Source organism: Vombatus ursinus, unplaced genomic scaffold (genome assembly GCF_900497805.2).
Source record: "Vombatus ursinus unplaced genomic scaffold, bare-nosed wombat genome assembly UNPS02014813.1, whole genome shotgun sequence".
In the NCBI taxonomy this organism is placed as follows: Eukaryota; Metazoa; Chordata; class Mammalia; order Diprotodontia; family Vombatidae; genus Vombatus; species Vombatus ursinus.
In genome coordinates, this window is record NW_020954591.1 from 36,107,746 (window position 1) to 36,128,492 (window position 20,747).

Sequence of the window (20,747 nt, forward strand, 5' to 3'; positions counted from 1 at the left end):
GAAGGATTCATTGTGCCACAGACCCTCCTCCAGATCTTTTAACATTATGGAGCTATCAATACAGCACACCTCCTACCCATCTATTATTCTTTAAATTAATCTTTAAAAAGATTATATATTTTTTTTTATCAACAAAGTCTCATTCTCCCATCCCAGTCTCCCAACCCAAACTGAAAACTAAAGAAAAACAAACTCCATTACAAACATATCCTCAATCAAAACAAATATCCACATTGTCCATGTTTAAAAAAAGTCTTATTCTGCATTCTAAGTCCTTTACCTTTCCATCAGAAGATGGGTAACATGTTTAATCATTAGTCTTCTGGAGTCATGGTTGGTCATTATATTGATAAGAGTTCTTACTTCTTTCGAAGTTACTTGCCTTTCTCATATTACTGTCATTGTATAAATTGTTTTTCTGGTTCTATCCACTTCACTGTGCATCAGTTCATATGAATCTTACCAGGTTTCTTACAACACAGTAGTTTTCCATCGCATTTATATAACATAATTTGTTCATCCATTCCCCAGTTATTGTTTTTGTTTAGGACTAATCTCTCTCCTAACCTACCCTCCCTCTAATTCCTCTCCTTTTTCCGTGTTGAAGGAAACGTTATTTCTGTACCCAGCTGTGTGTATGTGTATTCTTTCTTTCTTTCTTTCTTCCTTTAATCAGTTCAAATGAAAGTGAGGTTGAAGTGTCAGCTGCTTTCCCTACTCCCTCCTCCTTGTTTGTGTAGACATCTACTTGTGTATCCTAATTATGTGAGATAATTTTCCTTAACCTTCCTTTCCTTCCCTCTCTTCTCCAGTATATTCTTTTCCCCTGTCTCTTTCCATTCTTCTCTTAAAATCTTCAGGATATAACAGAACCCAAGCCTTGTCTAATTAGACTTCTTCTATGACCCCTGATGATGATAGGGCTCAGAGGGACACATGTATCATCTCCCCATATTTGAATATAAACAGTTTATCCTTTGGCTCCTTATTATTGCTCATTCATGTTTATCTTTTTATTTTTCTCTTAACTCCTGTGTTTGAACTTCAGAGTTTCTATACAACTCTGGTCTTTTGACAGAAATACTTATAAGTCCTCTGTTTCATTAAAGGTTTATTTTTCCCCCTATAGCATTATACTCAGTGTTGCTCAGTAAGTTTTTCTTGGCTGTAAGTCCATGTCCTTTGCCTTCTGTAATATTGTATTCCAAATTTTTTCTTCTTGTATAGTGGAAACTGTTAAATTGTGTGTGATCCTGACTGTGGCTCCTTAGTACTTGAATTCTTTCTTTCTGGCTGCTTATAGTATTTTTTCTTTAACCTGGAAGCTCTGGATTTTGGCTATGATGTTCCTAGGAATTTTCGTTTGGAGGTTTCTTTCAGGACTGGTGGATCCTTTCTATTTTCACTTTGCCCTCTGTTTTTTTTTTTTACTTTTGGTGAGGTAATCAGGGTTAAGTAACTTGCCCAGGGTCACACAGTTAGTAAGTGTCAAGTGTCAGGTCACATTTGAACTCAGGCTCTCCTGACTCCAAGGCCAGAGCTTTATCCATTGCACCACCTAGCTGCCCCTGACCTCTGGTTCTAAGTTAGAGACCTGGGCAGTTAAAAAAAAAAAGATTTCTTGATATGTGATGTCTAGGCTCTTTTCATGGTCATGGTATTCAGATTGTCCAGTAATTCTTAATTTCCCCCCATAATCTATTTTCCAGGTCAGTAGTTTTTTATATGAGACACCTTAACTTTTCTTCTGTATTTTAAATCTTTTGACTTTGTTTTAATATTTCTTGACTTATGGTGTCATTGGCTTCTCTTTGGTCCAGTCTAATTTTCAGGGAGTTTGTTGTTTGGGTCAGGTTTTGTACTTGTTCTGCCAAATTGTTAATTCCTTTTCCAATTTTTTTCTTCTATAGTTCTCATTTCTTTGCCATTTTTTTCTTTTAGCATTCTCATTGCATTTATAAAAACATTTTTTATCTTTTACAAAAAAAAAAACAACAAAACAACTCTTGCTTCATTTCTTCCAATTCTAATTGTTTGTGCCTCAGCTGTATTTTGATCTGAGACATTTCTTATAGGTGTTTTAGATTTATTCTCTTCTTCTGCATTTGTATCTTGAGTGGCCCTGCCACCATAATAGCTCTTTATAGTGTGATTCTTTTATTTGTTTACCTAGTCTTCCAGACTATTTCCTGGCTTGGGACTTGATGTTTGTGTTGGGCTTTGCCACACTTCTGGAGGGTAGGTCTGGGTTGGTTGCTGCTTTCTTGGGTGTTGAGTATTGTGTTATTCCAGGATCTCAGGGACAAGCTGAGGTGCTTCAAGCTTTCTGTACTTTCAAAGTGGTCTGATCCAGGGCAAAGTCTGATTGCTGCTCTGCCTGGTCAAATCTCTGCAAGTTCCTGACCTGGGTTTTGGTCAGAACAACTATAGACTGCTGTTGGACTCAGTCCCTGTCAGCCAGCTAGGAATTTATTCTGGTTCAACATGACAGAATTGTAGGCTCCTCTTTGGTTTTGGATTCCTGCGCTAGTTATTTTTCTGAAGGTTGGACTAGATACTGGAACTGAGATATTGCTCTGCTTTGGGAATTTGAGCCTGACCACTCCTATTTGTATCTGAGCTTCTTTCTTTTTCAGTACACTGCCCAGGTCCTCGGTGCACTTACGATATCATCCCTATACTCAGTTCCCTTCTTCTTCTGACCTGGATCTGTGACTCATATATAGTGGGTGACAATGCTGCCAGTTGAAACCTGTGTCAATTGTGGTACCCCAGAATGGGTCTGGGACCTACTCTCACTGTGCTATATACCATTCCCTGGGCGTTGGAGTGTTTCATTCTTGGTATGTTCTTGCTCCAACCCCATTCCCAGTTCAAAAGATCTCTCTGTCTGTCTCTCTATGTCCAGTGAGGGTTGGACAAAGAATTCGTGGTGACTTTTTCTGTATTGAGCCATCAGGCTTGGGCTGGTGCATTTTCTAGATTTATATGGAGGATGGGAGCTCAGCTGTATTGCTTTTTGCTACTCTACCATCTTAGCTCCACCACCCAATTATCCTTTACTCCTTATTACATGACTTCTTTTCTAGACAGTTATCATTACTTGGAGGCTGCAGACTATTTCTGCCCACCATACATATCTTCATTGCCTTTTGGGTGCTTCCTTTGGAATTTTGATTCTTTGGAGATTGGGGTGTTCCACACTTTGCAGCTATTTAGTATTACTAGAAGACTCTTGGTATAAAAAAAGATGGGTTTAATTCAGGGAGAAGCTTAGGATCATTGAAAATGTCTTACAGTTTCCAAAATGCTAGCCAGCCCAAATTCCTATTATCTATTCAATCCTGGGCCCAGTTCATTGTCCACCTGTAAGATCTGTCCATAGTAGTTAATGAAGCAGTTCTATCCATCTATATATATTCTATGAATAATAGGCAATTATCATCTACTTGGGCTTTCCTATATGAAATGTTAGGCTAATTTCTTTTGAGTGATGTAAAACTCAGGAGGTTCAAAGTGATCAGCAAATAGGACAGTCTGGAGGATCTCATTGTCTCTAGGGAATTTCTCATTTTTTTAAACTCTGATGAAAATCCTTCATGATGGTCTGAAAGACCATTGGTGAACATGTGCCCCAAGTATTGATGATAATCTGAGGATCATTTATCAGAGTTACCTCCCTTGTTTTCAAGGAATCTCATATGATCTTAAATGTATGCTTGAGAGACACTTTGTTGGCGGAGAACCTCCATAGGAAACTTTTGTATTAAGTCAAATGCCTTAAAGTCAGAAGAGAACACAGTGAGGTAAGATATGGACTGCTAGATAGTATTTTTTTTTTTAACGAAAGTTTGCTTGTTTCCTTTTTGTATTCTCTTCAATATTTACATCGTCATTCTAATAAAGGTTTTGTATAGTTGAGAAAGTAGGCATATAGGTCAGTGTTTATTTATGTCCTCTTGATTACCTTTTTTAAAAGCAGGAATACTATTATTTTTTCCACCATATATTTGGTTTTCTTATTTCGCTATTTCAGATACTTTGAGGCTGCTATGTGTACTTGGTCTGGTCAAGCTTCTCCTCCTGCATTGTTTTTCATTAGAGTAGCTCCCATATTTTCATGGAGGACATCAGGAATTGAGATGTTGAGTCTAAATGTGGGAGTTTCACTGTCATTGATAAAGTAAATGAATTATTGGTGCCATTCTCAGCTCTTCATCTCATATATCCAATTATTTGTCAAGTCTTATTTCTATTTCCATGTTCTTGCTCCTATACATCACCTCTTTTTTATTCACAGAACCACCACTCTAGTTAAGAGCCCTGTTATCTCTTGCAAGTCTTTTTGTAGTAGCCTCCTAATGAGTCTCTTCCTGCTTCAAGTCTCACCACTTTAATCTCTTCTCAACATAGTTGCCAAAGTGGTTTTCCTTAAGTGTAGGTCTTAACATCCCTCTACTCAATAAATTCCAGTGGATATCACTGCTAGGATCAGATATGAACTTCAAACTTTGGCATTTAAAAGCTCTTCACAACTTGACTCAAACCCAGCTTTCCAGCCTTATTGCTCACGCTTAATGGTACAGCTATACTGACCTCCTTGCAATGGCCTACTCACACAATGTCCAATATTTCATCTCTGTACCTTTGCACTGGCTGTTCTCTATGCCTGGAATGTACTCCCTCTTCCTTTTCACGTATTGGAATCCCTGGTTTCCTTCTAGACTCAGCTTAAGTGCTTTTTTCTGCCTAAGGTCTTTCCTGGTCTCCCCAGCTGCAAGTGCTCCATTTTGTTTTTTGTTCTGCATATACCTATATGTCTGCATGTGATCTCTCCTTATAGATTGTAAGCTTCTTGAGGGCAGACTATTTTCCTTTTGTCTTTATATCTGTAAAGTTTAGCCCTGTGCCTGGCACATAATAGGAGCTTAATTAAAAATTTCTGGCCACCTTCCTGTCATACTGTTTCCACTTCTCTCTACTTGGTCATCATCATCTAGCCTTTTCTCATCAGAAAATTGGAACCTGTCCCTGGAACCATGCTGAGCCTTGATAGGCTGGCTTTGGTTTTATGTTACCTGAATCTCGACCTCCACAGCACTTGCTGGACATCTCCACCTCATGCTATCTCTTTTCTTCTCTACTTGGACCATGATTTCTACTCGCTCCTTACCAGAAAATTGCACTCTGCCCTTAGAACACTGCCTTTGCCCCTTTCTAGTTCCCTTTTGTGTGTTGTCGTTCTCTGTTAGAATGTAACCTTTTTGAGTGCAGGGAGTATCTTGCTTGCTCACATTTATGTACTCAGCACTTATCGCAGGACCTGGCACACAGTGAACACTTAACTCTGTTGTTCCATCTAATAAACTTGTTGATTTATTCACAGATGTTTTCCATTTCCCCTCTGTTTGTTGTCCTCCTTCCAGTTTTATCTTTAAATACTCTTGTGGTGATCTGGCTTAATTAGGCTTTACACCAGGCTTCCTGCTAACATTTTATCCTCCACTGCTTCTTATTTTATGAGTTGATACTGCTCATATTTTCCACCATCCTCCTGAGTAAGGTTTTGTAAATGAGTCTCTTAGACATAAGTGGTAAAATCGGGGGAGTGGGGTATATATAATCACAAAAGTGTTGTTTTCAAGCATGAGCATGTCTGCTTCAACGCAGTTCCTTTCAGGATACAAATGACCTCTCTTTCTTTGGCTCCCCCAAATGAAAGAAGCATAAAGGCACCTTCAAGTGATTGGGGTGTTAGGAGCCCTGGTATGTTACAGTGAATAAACAGAATAATCTTGCTAGAACCTGGAGTGGAAGAATCTTTCCAGCTGTTTTTTTATCTTCTCTTTTATTTACTAAGGCTATTGATTTAAGATTGTAGTAGAAATTGCAGATTAGTATTGGTGATGCTGAATTTTGGCATTGGAGCTTTTGATGTACATTTTCAGAGTTCATGTCACTAAACCAATTTGCATCTGAGAAAATGCCAAATAGCAGGGGTAGGGTGGGGTAGGGAGAGCATGAGGTAGAAGACAGGTTTTTCCTACATCCAAGCTGACATAGAAGTAGAAAAGGGGACTGTTGCAGAGAATGTGCCTTTATTTTTCTTCTTCGATGTCTGAGAGTTCTATTGTGAATTTGGCACAATGAGCCTAAAATGATCATAATACACATATGATATGAATGGGATAAAAGAAAAATAAGAAAGTGTTATATGACCAGTTTTTAAAAGACATCTTCCCATTTAATCTTATGTATTCATTTTTTTTTTCAGTTGATAATAAGGATGAATAATTATGGGAAATATAAATGGGAATGGAAGTAAAAGTTCTGTGAAGTTTAAATTTATGGCACTGGTTAATATGAATAGTATATTACTATTAGATGTGTCCAATATTCAAAGTGAAAAAGCCTTATTCTATTTGTGTCAACCTTCTCAGCACTCTCAGGGCTAAAGTATCATCTCAGTGGTTACTTGGTTTTACTGTACTTAGTTATCTTGGTAGGAGTTGGATTATTTGAGGAAGTAGTAATTTAATAATAATAATAGCTAGCACTTTATGATTTGCAAAGTGCTTTACAAATATCTAATTTTATCCTCAAAACAACCTTGGGAGATAGTTGCCATTATTTTCCCCATTTTATAGATAAAGAAACTGAAGTAGAAAGAGGTTAAATGACTCGCCTAGGGTCAAACAGCTAGTCAGTGTCTAAAGCAGGATTTGAATTCAGGTGTTTTTGACAACAGGTCTAGTGCTCTAGTCACTTCACCACCTAGCTTTCTTTTTAGATAGGAAGAAGAGGACTTGAGAAGAGTGTGAAGATGAAAATAGAAGATAGGCAGTCAGTCCTGGCTTGTATTTTGGACAGATTGGAACTATTCCTTGAGAGGTAGTAGTTAAATTTAGAGTCTGGTCTAAATACAGTCCAGCTCTGTTTAGATTGCTCAGGCCCTGGAGATACCCACAGCCTCAGACATGTGATGAGGTGGTTTAGCTTGTTTTTTGCCTAGATATCTTCATTTTCCTTACTGTTCCTTTCCCTGTTGCTGTGTTAGGGAGCTATTTAGAAGATGTGGTGAATAGACAACTTACTTAGGAGTGACCATAGCATTGCAACTGATTGCTGCTTAGGTCAGGAATATATTTCTCCAGGAGGGCTCATCAGTGAAGGCATCCTGGAAAAACCTTGGGAAAGACTCTAGTCAGGACAGATTGAGTGTCTGCCTGCTCAGAAGTGTAAGCCATACGGAGTACATAGCACCTGTGCCACACAGTCTGTACTGGCTACCCACTGTTTCCAAAACAGTGATTTTTGTACTTTAGGTGCCTTGCACATTTAGTATGCTAATGTCTGATTATTTTGACAATAAAAAGAACAGCAGACAGTTGACTCTGGAATTTCTAAGTGAACCCCCTGTGGCCTGGGGATATGATATCGAGGCCTTTGAGTTATCCTCTTTAAAAAGGAAACAACACCCAACTGTTTGTTTCTACCCCAGATCTGGCGAAGATGCCGCCAGTGCAGTAGGGAAATCCGTTTTGTCTCAGGCCTTCACTGGACCTAGATCATTCTATCTTTTTAGCAACCTGCATATGAGAATAAGTGTCATAAAGCTTTAGTACAATACTATTTACACATATGTCCCTTTTAATAATTTTCTCTCTCTCATTACCTTGAAATTTCATTTTATTAAATGAGCACACAATCATTGGGTTTTTTTCCTTTTGTATTTTGCCAAGAGAATTTGCTTTAAAGTTGTCATTTCTCATTTTTTCTCCCTTATTTTCCCTTTATCCTCCCATGTTGCCAACTTGTTTCCCATTATTTGGTGCTCCCAGATTCTATTTTATCACTCATTATAGAAGTACTTTATTGAAATTGCTAAGCATGTTAGAGGGTACATTCTAAAGAATAGGCTGAGAATTTCTGGATGAGGGACTTAGAAAGGTTTTCTTTTATTTATTGTATCCTAAGACCACAGTCTTAGTGAGGAACTCCATGGAAAAACTTGAGCAGATATCTAAATCTAGTTAACGTTCAGTTGTTTGTAAGTAGGCTATCTAGGTAGGTTTAAATATTCCTTTCTACTTCTCTGTTTTTCTATGCATTTGTCCATCAGTTAGAGGAGTAGGAAAGGAAAAGAGAGAAGAGAGCCTGTTCTAATATTTCTCATTGTTAGTATACTAGCTAGACTAGAATCTTGATTTTTACTTAAAAAACTCTCCAAACTATTTTGTCTAGTTTTTGTAAAACACTTACCTACACACAGTGAACTGGTCAGTGTACCTGAGATCTGGTTTTGTTTTTGTTATTTTCTAGATCTCTCAGCCTCAGTTTGTTCATCTACAAAATATGGATAGTAATATGTCTCTTGCTTAACTCACAAGGGTAGCTATGATGAACAAACGAGAGAATAGATATGAAAGCGCTGTGTAAACTGTAAAGCTCTAAAAATGTAGGGTATTATTTAACTTGTGTTTTTGTTATCACTTTGGGTTGTGGGTTGGCCTAATTCACAGATCTTGTTCTAGGCTTAGTTCTTGGTCTTGGGCTCCCAGTTTTTAATGGAATATTTGACAGGGCTGCTGAGAGGGAGGAGTAGGTAAGTACAGAGCAAAGATATTTCCATTTGTTAATTTTATGCCTGATTTTTTTTATTTCTTAGGATAAGTGGGCAGAACCTCTGGTGTTCCCCTTATTCCCATCTACTGGTCAAAATGTAGATAACTCAAGTACCCTAATTTTGGGGTTTCAACTAAATAGTGTCCAGAGACTTGGGAATAACACACGAGTTCCTGAAGCCTATGCTTGAATTTTAGTTCTGTTTTAATTGGTCTGAGATTGACTAGGGGCCTTGGGGCCTTGCTAATGTTTCAGAACAGTCTGAGACCTGGATCATGATACTGGATCCTGTAAAGCCTGGTGGGCCTTATAACATGACGGCAGAGCAAGTCATCGGGAAGGAGAGATACAGCCAGACAGTATATGATGTCTTATTTGGAGATGTTTGGCTTTGCAGTGGGCAAAGTAACATGGAGATGTCAGTTTCCCAGGTAACTTATAGATGCATATTAATGTCTTATAAGTCCTTGGTATTTGCTTTATTCCCCTTGGGTGAAAAAAAAGCAAACAAACCAGCAAAAAAGTCAAGGCTAGAGAGTGTCACAGGGCAGAGGAAGATTTGGAGACTTAAAATGAGCCTTTTTTCCTCCCCTCTTCTATGTTGGAAGATTTGGTGAGGGCCTAGTAATGGAAATGAGAACACTTAGATTCTGTTTTATTGCTAAACCATTGACTCATCTTTTGATGTTGACACTCAGATGTTGAGATTCAGATGCAAATTAAAGATGGTCTTTGAAACAACTCACTGACGGGCATGTTTTGAAATGTAGAGACTCTTCATATCAAGAGGTCTCATATGCCAGTGGTCACCTGGTCATTTTTTTCCTCAATTTTTCATATCCTGATTTTTCCCTGTCATTTTCTACTGTTTTTCCTCATTTCAGTCTTGACCTTTTGAATTTTGATATTAATTTTGAATTTCTTCTTCATCTCTGTTTTATTCTATAAGACCTAATTACTTGTTAAAGCTACTCTGAAGAAGAGCATGAAAGCAGTCCGAATTTTGGAAGAAAATTCCTAGATTAATCCATAGATATACACAGAGACTCAAAGAGGAAAGAGCGTAAGAGCATGTTGGCATATTAATAATACAGCAAAGCACTCTTAATTTGCTAGTAACAGAGAGTAAGGCCTCTCTAGCCTAGTGGGCCTGAGGGAGCATGTCTTATAGAAAGTAAATACTATTGAAAAAGTTAGCAAGAACATCAAACCTTTTGGTAATAATAATAACAATAGTTAGCACTTAAATAGAGCTTTAAGGTTTGCAAATTGCTTTACAATTCTTATTATAGGAAAGGAATCAGTTCTGGTAGTTCTCAAATTCTAGTGTTCTGTAGTTCTTAGCCCTCAGTTTCCAGCAAAGGAAGCCGATCTAGAACAAAAGGGAGATAGCACCTGTTGGCTAGAGTGACTGTGATTTTGGTATCCAGGTTTGCACCAATCCCTTTTCTTTTAGATAGCCACTTTAAAATTTTAAAGGGAAATTTTATGTAGCTTTATTTTAATGAGGAGTAAGGGTTCCTGCATCACAGCAACTCCTTAGAAGTATTGAAAAACTGTAAACTAAAAAGAGAATATAGACAAAAGGTTACCAAAATATTGTGCATTGTAGATTGTCCTTTAGGCTAAATAGTGCAAACTATATTGTTTGGCACATTTGAAACTGGGTCAGCTGAACCAACCTTTTCAGAGTATGTTTAGAGCTTGGCTTGGTATCAGGAAGTATATTCTGAATAAGACCGTTTGGATTACGTTTGGCACGTTTGAGCACTTGATTGGCACTCATTTATTTTGTAAAGTAGGAAGGAATTAATGTACTTCCTCTTTTGATAATCATCTTCCCCAGCTCCCATCTTCCCACTATGATGTTTTGTTTTGTTTTTGCTGCTTTCTCTACCTCTCTGCCTCTGTTTTGTCTCTTTATTCAGAAAGTCATTGTAAGCCATCATTTTTCTTTTATAAAAATCTTCAAAACTGTATCTTTTCTTTTCAACAAACACTTGTCTTTCCTATTGCAGTCTCTCTAATTCAATTAGCCACTTCTTGTTTGTAATAGTAATGCCACAAAATTATCTTAAGGATTTTAAAATTAATTTCTCTTCAATCTTATCATTAGGTTCCCATATTAAATTCATACTTCTTGACTTCATGAAGTCATAGGCATTTTCTTATCTGATTAATTTCTTTTTATTCTCTATTACTTCCCACTTTACTTTTCTTAGGTTTGGATTCTTTTAAGTAGATATAGGCAAAAATGGCAATTTTATTTAGTGTTAGAAAACATAGTTTTGTACAGAAGTGGAATTACTGCTAACTCATTAAGGAAAATAGTACTTTCCTTAATGCTTTAATTGCAGCTCACTGTACAGAATGGCATAGACTAGTTCTGCTTTTATCTATATAGTCATATTCATAATAGCAGTCTATGCCAAGAGGATCCCATTTTGAGGTACATTAGATTCCCATTAATAAGGGAGAAACAGACATTTTCTGCCTGGATTTTTTTTCTCCGATTCTGCTTTTTAGTTAGGCTGAGTCCGTAGGCTCCACATGACACAGAAATAAGACTTAGCTCAGGGGGTTAATTTGTAACTTTTGTTTAACTTGTTCTCATGCAAAGTGAGCAACATTCTAGGTGATAACAGACCTGAAAACCAGGTTTATAATTTGTTCTGTTTATTCCTAACAATCTCAGGAGCTTTTTTCTTCTTTTGAAGCAGCAGAGAATCGAGAAGATTCTCAGCTCCTCCTTCTACCACACCCCCGGCCAGTCCTATGAGGTAGGATTTCTGCTATTACCTACCACCCTTTACATTCAAATGAAGAAAATGGCAGATTGTAGCTCATCTTGTTGTTAGGGTGAGGTGGAATTTTTATATTTGGTGTTATTTATAACACTGAGTGAGAAATGTATAAATGGAAACATGTTTAAATGTCCATCTGTTGTCTCCTAAGTCAGTGAGGGTCTTAGGAGTTGAATCTTCCCAGTTAAGTTCAGAAAAAAAGATGTCTATTTCCGTTGTTAGTCCTGAAAAATCTCTTTGATAGCTATCTCAGCAATTTCCTCATTTTCATTTTACAGATTTGAGGCCTAGAGGAAAGGGCTGATGATATTATTGTTAAAAAGAGAATCCAGGAACGGTCTAGTTAGATACATTTGAACTTCTCACTAGTGCCACAATAGGAAGTAAAATAATTTATAGATTTTAAGTGTCATTGACCAAACATAAAGCTTCCTCTAACTCATCTCCCTCTCCCACTCTCCCTCCCTCTCCCTCCACTCTCTCTTTGTCTCTGTCTGTCTTTCTCTCTCTCTCACACACACACACACACACACACACACACACATACACACACACACACACACACACTCTCTCTCCCTCTCTCTCTTTCTCACACACTCTCACCCTGAACTCCCCACACAGACCTCATGCCTAGATTCTCCGTGGAAATCGATTCTTGATGTTTCCTCATTAATTCAAGAATGTGGTATAAAGGTTACAAAATGAACACAGGAGAGCAGCTGCTTTGATGGTGAACAGGGTCCCATCCCTAGAGATATACTGGTGCTTTCTTCCTGCAGCAGTGGCATTAATGACTTCAAATACCTTGGTATTCATTTACATCCTCATTTAAATACTTGGTAGAAAAATAATTACACTGAGGTGTTTGATGAGATGAAATCTGATCTTAGCAGATGGAGTAGGCTTCCTCTTTCATCAGCAGGGAAACTAAGTGTCATTTAAATGAAAATCTTTCCGAAATCTCTTTATTCCCAAGTTTGCTGCCAATATCCCTAAGGAAATGCTTCTATCAAATGGGCCTAGTGATGCTGAGATGGGATACCAAATCCTGGAGTGATTGTCATTGTGTATAGTAAGAAATACCTTATCTTTGTTAACACTTTCCTTTCTGTGGATTTTGAAATTTGGCATGAATATAGACACAAAGAGAAGTTTGGAGAAGGAAGCTTTCCAGACTGTGTCTTTGGATCTGGTGCCATGTGCTGGCTGCAATGAAGGAGAACACTAACTTCCCTGACTATGCAGGCTTTGCATACCCCCTTGTGCTGACAAGTGGTTTAAACGACAAGTAACATGCTCTCCTATCTTGCCTCCCCAAGCTGACATCTCATTTCGATGTAGCACCCAAGTTCCCAGTCACTGTGGAAGCTAGTGTGGGTGGTAGAAAAGAGTGGAGAAATGAGAGAGACCTTATTCAGTGTTTCCATGGAAGCAGCATGAGATTCTTAGTGCTTTTAGTAGAGGACTAAATTTTCAGGGAGGTGATTTTCACAGGTACTTGCAGCTGAAAAAAAAAAAAAAACCAGTCTCCCTGCCAGAAGAAGCTTTGAGTGCCTTCTTCATCCTGTTCTTACTATCTAATGTTTATTACCAGGCAAGATCCTGAATAGGCAGATCTGGATTTCTTGTGGGATGCTTTCTCCTTTTCACATGCAGTTGTTGTCAGTGTACCAGTGAGGCCAGATGCAGCTCAGGGACCCTCTTAAAATCCAGGGAGCATCCCTGGGAACAGTTTGGGTAGAGGCTTCTATTGTGGCTTCAGTACCATTTAATTTGTATCTGGCTATTCTGTTGGCTGTGGCAGGCTTGGTGGCAAGTCAGGAGGCAATTCAGAGGGCAACCCATTTTGATGAAATACGCTGTGGGGGTGCCCTGGCTGCTCTATTGTTTCTGATGCTCTGTGGGCAAGGGGGCCAGCTGTACTCTCTCTGTGGTGGGCGGGAGGGAAGGAAGGAGGGCCAGCTGCACCCTCTCGATGGCTAGTATCCAATGGAAAATGTCCCAGTTTTTGGTACACACCAAAACAGCAAACTTACCTCAGCTGGATCCCCTCATCCCTGAGGCGAATGATAAATATGTTTCCTAATACATTTTTTAGTCCTTTGTTTTTGAAGAAGCTGGGAAAATTCTGAAGGTGGGTAGAAGTGGAGAAGTGGGTAGGAGAGACTTAAGAAGAAGCCATGTATATGGGACAATTTTTTTTCCTGAAATTCAAAACAGTTCAGATCTCAGTACAACAAACATTAAGTGCCTGTGATGTTCAGTGCACTGTGTCAAGGTGCAGGAGAACAGCATTTAGATGAGTTCTTAGAGGAAAAATTTCTAATAAGTTTAATGAATAAATTATCTAGGAAAACATTTGCATTTTTATCTAAGATGTCCCTCAGCCATCCATGTCTTGCTACCTTCAATATTGATAATGTTTTATATATTAACTTGTGCAATTACAGCATGCTGTCCTTTCAGGAGAGACCTTTTGCAGCCTTACTTTTTTGGTATTTTGCCCTAAACTCCGCATCCTCTTCACTTCCCAAATTGGCTTTTGCAATTTGGTGAGATAGTAAGAATGTATTTTAGTTACCCACCAGACTAATAAAAGATTCATACCTGTTCATACCTAGATTTTTAATGCTTCCGAGGAGGAGGCGAAGGCCTTTGCCTATCCATTTATCCGCATCCTTACAGTTGCTCTTGTCAAGGCAGAGGAGGAGCTGGAGGACCTTACTTCAATTGATTTGCCATGGTCTCTGCCTACCCCAAGTAAGTAACTTCTGAGAATATCTCTGTCTCTTCTACATTGATTTGATACCTGGAGCAGTATTTTGCTTCTATGATATGGTTTACCCTCATTGATCCCAGTCATGGTCTTCATTCACTGTTCCCCAACGTGGCAGAGGCCTAACACTGAGGAAGAACTAGGAGACTCCCACATACCAAAAACATTATGGTGATAGCTTTTCTTTGTAATCTAAATGAGTATGTTGGACTACATTGGCATTTGAAGCATTGGATTGTGTTCCTTGTACAAATAATCTCATCTAAATTCCAAATCTCTTCTCTATGTGTACTTTAGCTATCTTATCTCTAAAAAGGAGAAATAATTTTTTGGAAATAATTTTTAAAAACAGACCATACTTATTTCCCCAGCTGGTCTCCCTCTTAACTATGTTCTGCTAAAATTAGGGAGGTAGTAGAACTAAATGGAAGTGAATTTGGGTGGCACAGAGGGAAAAAAGAAGTATGGCAGTGGTCAGGAAAGGGGCCTTTGGCTTCTTTGCTTCTCTTCTATTGCAGAGGGGACCTGAATTCTTGAATTTTGATAATCCTATAGGTGATATCAGAAGCTTTAAGAAAATTTATGGCTGCAGTGTTTTAGATCCTTGGATGAGTGATTGTTTTCAAGACTGAATTGAAGAGAAGGGGTAGGAGGGAGGGAGAGAATTTTGACCACAAAACTTTAAAATATGAATGTTAAAATTTTTAGAAAATGTGATTGGGAAATATTTAACAAAATAAATAAAAATATATTAAATAAGACTGAATGAAAAACATTGACATTTAACAGTGTTCTAGATGGAGATTCTTATCTTATCTTCTTTATGAGAACACATATTAGAGATGTTAAATGGAATCAAATATTAATGCTTAATGTTTTCAACTTAGAATCCAGTGAACTGAATTAAAATTTCAGTGGAATTTTAGCTCTAAAAACTCTTAAGATTCTGTGATACATTTTTCTATTTCTTAAAGATTACTCCTTGGGAAAGCTTGAAAGAGGAAATCATGTTACTTGTGAAAAATGAATAAAAACTTATGGGTGATGATTTTTGGAGGCAGGGTGAATGTCTATTACCTGTTCCTCAAACATCTTACCTTTGAACAGTTTTGGAAAGGAGAACTTGAAAGGGTGACTAAACTTTTATCTCATTGTCTCCTCTATATGATTCCTTTACCTCTGATCTAGACTTCTCATAGTTGGTGAGGTTTGTATCTGTCCCCATTTTCTCTGATTGTTTTCCTTTGACTATTTCTCTGGACAGAAAACCTGGGCCATGGGAATTTTACCTATTACTCAGCAGTATGCTGGCTGTTTGGGCGCTATCTGTATGATACTCTGAAGTATCCCATTGGGCTGGTCTCCTCTAGCTGGGGTGGAACACCTATAGAAGCCTGGTCATCTTGGCGGTCACTGCAAGCCTGTGGAGTCCCAAAGGAAGAGAAGCAGTAAGAAATCAGGCTCAAATATAAAATCCTCTGATTGTTGTTGTTGTTGTTGTTGTTGTTTTTTTTTTTTTTTACTTTTTGGTGAGGCAGTAGGGGTTAAGTGACTTGCCCAGGGTCACACAGCTAGTAAGTGTTGAGTGTCTGAGGCCGGATTTGAACTCAGGTCCTCTTGACTCTAGGGCCAGTGCTCTATCCACTGAGCCACCTAGCAGCCCTCTCTGATTGGTTTTTAAAACCATTTTGTAGTCTGGCTCCTTCCTGCCCTTCCAGTCTTCTTATACTGGACTCCACTCTGAGATCCAGTTACACTTGTCTTTTTGTTATACCTCGAACAGAATACTATATCTCCTTGCTCAATCCCCATGCGTAGAATGCTTTTTTTCCTCACCTTTGCTTCCTAGCTTTTTTTTCAAGACTTAAATCCTACCTTCTACAAGAGCCCTTAACCTTCTCCTCCCTCAGCTAGTGTTTTCCCTCTGAAATTACCTTCCATTTACATCATATATGTATGTAGTTGTTTGCATGTTGTCTTCCATATTAAAATATGAGACTTCTATGGCAGGGATGGTGTTTTTGCCTTTCTTTGTATCCCTAGAGCTTAGCACAGTGCCTAGCACGTGTAAGCACTTAATAAATACGTGTTGACTTGGCTTGAAAGCATCCAGAAAACTGACTCTTCTTGGGTTCCCACAAGACGATTGAAATATCTGGGAGAGAATATGCCCTATAGTCACATAGGGAAGAAGATCATAGTTTTCCTTAGGAAGTCAGTCAACAAGGCTCTATATGCATGTGTAAGGTAATTTTGTTGTTTATTAGACACTTGGGATGTTTATTAAGAACAGACACGGCCTTTGCTGTTACTGAGCTTACTGTTGGGGAAGTCAACAGAAATATGTATAAATATAAAAGTACACTGAGGGGATGGTAGTTCAGACATTGTGTTGATAGGTATTGGAAATGGATCAGAAGATTTGGGAAGACTGGAAGCGAGATAGACCTTGGATAGCTTAAATGAAGGAAAAGATGCTGAATGATTAGTAGGGTTTGGGGAGATTATTTAGTATATTCAAAACATTTTGTTCAAAGGCTCGGATGTGAGAGAATGAAGGTTGTTAGCTTGGCTGGAACAGAAAGTTTGGGTTGCGGTATGGTAGGAGTATTAGATTGGGAAATAGAGGCTTACAAATACTCTAGCAACTTCTGCCTATGTCTGTGGTGAACCAGAGCAAGATGTCATGTTAACTAGAGATCTCAGTTCTTCAAATTTTATGATGATTATAATTGCTCCCACACCACTAGTTACATGATATGGTCTAATATTTTAAAAACTTTTTAGGTTTCTAAGAAAAATATTTTTCCACATAGGATAGAGATTTTTCATTTTCCTTTTACATGAAATTGTGGCTCAATTTTCCTTTGTACTAAAAGTCCCTTGGACAGCTAATACTTTTTTTTAAATAGGAAATAGCACCTAAATGAAAATTGGAGAGGTTTTCATCTAAGCAATGACTGGTGATCCCATTGTATCTCATTTATTGCAGGATTACTTTCCCCAGTCTATATGCTGGCCCCACTGATCACTCCATACTTTGGAATTCAATGATCCATCCACTACTCAATATGACATTAAAAGGAGTGGTATGGTACCAAGGTAAGTATCTAGGCTACTGTTAATTCTCAACTTTACCCTTACAGGATTGTCCCTTATTCTTTACATTTATTATTGTTTTCAGGAGAGAATAATGCAAACTATAACACTGATCTGTACAACTGCACCTTTCCTGCTCTCATTGAAGACTGGCGCCAGGCTTTCCACAATGGTTCTCAAGGGCAGACACAGCGACTTTTCCCTTTTGGGTTTGTGCAAGTATGTGGTAAGAAGGAAAGAAAAGGAGTTTATAGTGATACCTATGTGGTGATGCATTATATTGATCTGTTTCTTAGAGCTCAGTAGACCATATTTCCTTTGTCTTTGTGATCAGTTGGTAAAGGAAGCAAGGATCAAGGTTTATTTTTCCCCAATTCCCACATGGGGAAATTGAGTTATAGATTTAGAATTGGGAGTGATCTTACAGCTCATATAGTACAACCTTCCAACTATTATGAGACTTTCCTCTGCAACATCCTAGACAAATGTCTATCCATGTCTATGCTTGAACACTTTCAGTGGCAAAGAAATTTTCCATTTCATTTTTGGAGAAGGGAATGGTTTTATCCAAGTTTTATGTTCTTTCCTTTTCTGACTGTTCTTCTGTATTCTAGAATTATAGGTAATAGAGGTAGGGAGAGACCTGTGATTTTATTGATATAAGGAACACCTGGAGAAGGAAATCCTACCAACGCAGGTTGGCAGCTTCTCTGCAACTTTTGGTCTTAAAAAAGTTGCCTAGAGCACTGACAGGTTAAATGACTTGTCCAGGACCACATAGCCAGTATGTATCAGGAACAGAACTTGAACCAAATCTTTTGTTTTCAATTAGCAAGTATTTATTTTCTTTCCCTCTCACCCCTCACCCACATGGGGCGCGGGAGGGTGGAACAAACAAAGTCCTTGTAACAAATATGGCCAGATTGGCCATATCCAGAAATGTATATCTTTGTTTCTTGTATCTATCACCTCTCTGTCTGGAGGTGGGTAGCATGAAACTGAAGTCATTAAGAAAAAGGGGTCACTGGAATCATGGTTGGTCATTGCATTGATCAAAGTTCTTTTTTTATATTTTCAAAAATTTTTTTTAATTTAGGATTTTATTTTTCCCCAGTTACATGTAAGATCAAAGTTCTTAAGTCTTTCAGAGTTGTTTGTCTTTACACTGTTGTTCTTGTGTAAATTGTTTTCCTGGTTCTGCTCACTACAGTCTGTATCTGTTGCATGCAGGTTTTCTTGGTTCTAAGGCTATGCCATGATACTATTAGAAGAATTATATTCCCTTTGTCTAGTGTCTTTCCTCCTATAAGCTAAAAGTACCTTTACATTTATGATAATAATTGCCCTCATAGGATTTTTTTAAATTAAAAAGATGATTCTTGAAAGGCATATAAATGGGGATTCTTAAAATGATGAAATTTATTCATTTACTTTCTTTTCCCTCCTTTTGCTGCTGCTTCTGGTGGTGGTAGTAGTGGTATGTGTGTGTACAGGCATGCACATTCATCACTTTTCTATCTAAAGGTAGGTACATATTTCATCATAATTTCTCTGGAATTGTGGTTTGTCACTGTGTTGATGAGAGTTTCTAAGTCTTTCAAAGTTGTTTGTCCTGTAGTATTGCTGTTATATGAATTCTTTTCCTGGTTTTGCTTACTTCATTCTCCGTCAGTTCCTCTGAAAACATCCCCTTCATTTCTTAAAGTTGAAAAGTGTTGAGTCATTTTTCAGTCATGTCCAACTCTTCATGGCTCCATTTGGGGTTTTCTTGGCAAGGATACTGAAGTGGTTTGTCATTTCCTTCTCCAGCTCATTTTACAGATGAGGATCTGAGGCAAACAGGGTTAAGTGATTTGCCCAGGGTCACACATCCTGTAAGTGTCTGAGACTGGATGTGAACTTGTGAAGAGGAGTCTTTCTGACTCCAGACCTGACACTCTGTCCACTGTGCCACTTAGCTGCCATTTCTTACAGTCTAGTATTATTCTATCACATTCAATATACTGTCACGTAGTCAAGCAACTAAGTTGTGCAATGTAGAGCACTAAGCCTGAACTCAGGAAGACCTAAGTTCAAATCTGACTGTAGACACTTATTGGCTGTATGATCCTAAGAAAGTCACTTAACTTCTGTCTGCCTCACTTTTCCCAGCTGTAAAATGGGGACAATAATAGCACTTACCTCCCAAGATTGTTATGAGGATCAAATGAAATAGTATTTGTAAAGCTCTTAGCATAGTATCCGGCACATAGTAGGCACTTAATAAATGCTTGTTCACTTCATTTCATTTCCCCAATTGATGGGCACCCCTTCAGCTTCCATTTCTTTACCACTACAAAAAGAGCTGCTATAAATATTTTGTACAGTTTCCTCTTTTTTTAATCACTTTGGTATACAGACCTAGTAGTAGTGTCACTGTGTCAGAAGGTAATTTAATGGCTTTTTGGACATGGTTCCAAATTGCTTTCCAAAATTGTGAGCTGTGACTAGTTCATAGCTCCACAAACAGTGCACTAATGTACCTGTTTTCCCACAGCCTCTTCGACTTTTGTTATTTTCCTTTTTTGTCAACTTTGCCAGTCTGATGGATGTGAGATGACACCTCAGAGTTGATTTAATTTGTATTTCTCTAATTAGTGATTTAGAGCATTTTATTTTTCATCTGGCTATTGATAGTTTGAATTTCTTCTTCCAAATACTGCCTGCTCATATCCTTTTGACTATTTATCGAAATTGGGGAATGACTCTTATTTCTTTTAAATTGGAATCAGTTCCCTATTCATCTTAGAAATAAGGCAGATAGGGGAAGCTAGGTGGCGCAGTGGATAGAGCACCGGCCCTGAAGTCAGGAGGACCTGAGTTCAAATCCGGCCTCAGACCAAACACTTGACACTTACTAGCTGTGTGACCCTGGGCAAGTCACTTAACCCCAATTGCCTTAAAAAAAAAAAAAAGGCAGATAAACTTGCTGAAACCCCCCCCCCCATTTTCCCATTTTCTAATTTTAGCTGCATTTGTTTTGTGTACAAACTTTTTAGTTTTCAATAACAAAAATTGTGCATTTTACTTCTGTGACCTTCTCTATTGTTTGGTCATGAGCTCTTCCCTTTTCCATAAATCTGAGAGGGAATCACTTCCATGCTACTATAATTTATAATGTTACTCTTTATGTCTAAGTCATGTACCTGTTTGAAACTTGTCTTGGTACACCGTTAAATGTCAGTCTGTATCTAGTTTCTGTTAGATTGCTCTCTAGTTTTCTCAACAGTTTTTGTTGAACATTTTGGATCTCTGGATTTATCAAACACTACATTATTGAGCTCATTTGCTTCTGGGTATTGTATACCTAATCTATTCCAACTGATCAACCTCTTTACTTCTTACCTGGTACCAAATTATTTTGATGGTTATGGCTTTGTAGTATTGTTTGAGATCTGATACTG

The 20,747-nt window shown here is 38.1% G+C and overlaps 1 protein-coding gene across 3 annotated transcripts in view; it reads left to right on the forward strand.

The window, feature by feature from the left end:
• SIAE (sialic acid acetylesterase) overlaps positions 1 to 20,747 on the forward strand; it is a 44,479-nt gene that overhangs the window by 9,466 nt on the left and 14,266 nt on the right. For 2 of the 3 annotated variants that reach the window (XM_027877581.1, XM_027877579.1), the window contains exons 3-8: positions 8,881 to 9,056; positions 11,346 to 11,405; positions 14,051 to 14,189; positions 15,470 to 15,653; positions 17,198 to 17,307; positions 17,390 to 17,523. In XM_027877581.1, coding sequence (XP_027733382.1) covers positions 8,881 to 9,056; positions 11,346 to 11,405; positions 14,051 to 14,189; positions 15,470 to 15,653; positions 17,198 to 17,307; positions 17,390 to 17,523 — 803 coding nt within the window. The remainder of the gene's footprint in view (positions 1 to 8,880; positions 9,057 to 11,345; positions 11,406 to 14,050; positions 14,190 to 15,469; positions 15,654 to 17,197; positions 17,308 to 17,389; positions 17,524 to 20,747) is intronic. The other variant, XM_027877580.1, reaches the window with a different exon arrangement.